The sequence below is a fragment of the Egretta garzetta genome, unplaced genomic scaffold, assembly GCF_000687185.1.
Source record: "Egretta garzetta isolate BGI_Z169 unplaced genomic scaffold, ASM68718v1 scaffold57, whole genome shotgun sequence".
NCBI classification, from domain to species: Eukaryota; Metazoa; Chordata; class Aves; order Pelecaniformes; family Ardeidae; genus Egretta; species Egretta garzetta.
In genome coordinates, this window is record NW_009260180.1 from 982,839 (window position 1) to 983,107 (window position 269).

At 65.1% G+C, this 269-nt stretch overlaps 1 protein-coding gene across 1 annotated transcript in view; it reads left to right on the forward strand.

Moving 5' to 3' along the window:
• The first annotated feature begins 138 nt into the window (after positions 1 to 138).
• Positions 139 to 269, forward strand: part of PDGFA (platelet derived growth factor subunit A) — a 20,753-nt gene continuing 20,622 nt past the window's right edge. The window contains exon 1 of the mRNA XM_035897228.1: positions 139 to 201. Within this exon, the coding sequence (XP_035753121.1) occupies positions 139 to 201 (63 nt within the window). The remainder of the gene's footprint in view (positions 202 to 269) is intronic.

A 269-nucleotide genomic window follows, 5' to 3' on the forward strand; every position in this document is an offset into this window, starting at 1 on the left:
TGGATGCCGAGACCCCCGAGCCACCCCGCTGCCTTTCCCCTGAGGGATGGTACTGAATTTCTGCGCGGCGGGAGCCGGCCTGCAGCTCCTCTCCATCAGCGTTGCCTTCCCTCCGTGTCTAAAGTGCACCAGACCGCGATGAGGACCTGGGCTTGCGTTTTGCTGATAGGTTTTGGCTACCTGTCCTTTGCCTTCTCCGAGGTAGGTGAGAGCGGCTTTCTGCGTTCTCGGTCCCCGGGGGACGCCGCGGCCGGGGCTCGGGGCGAGCC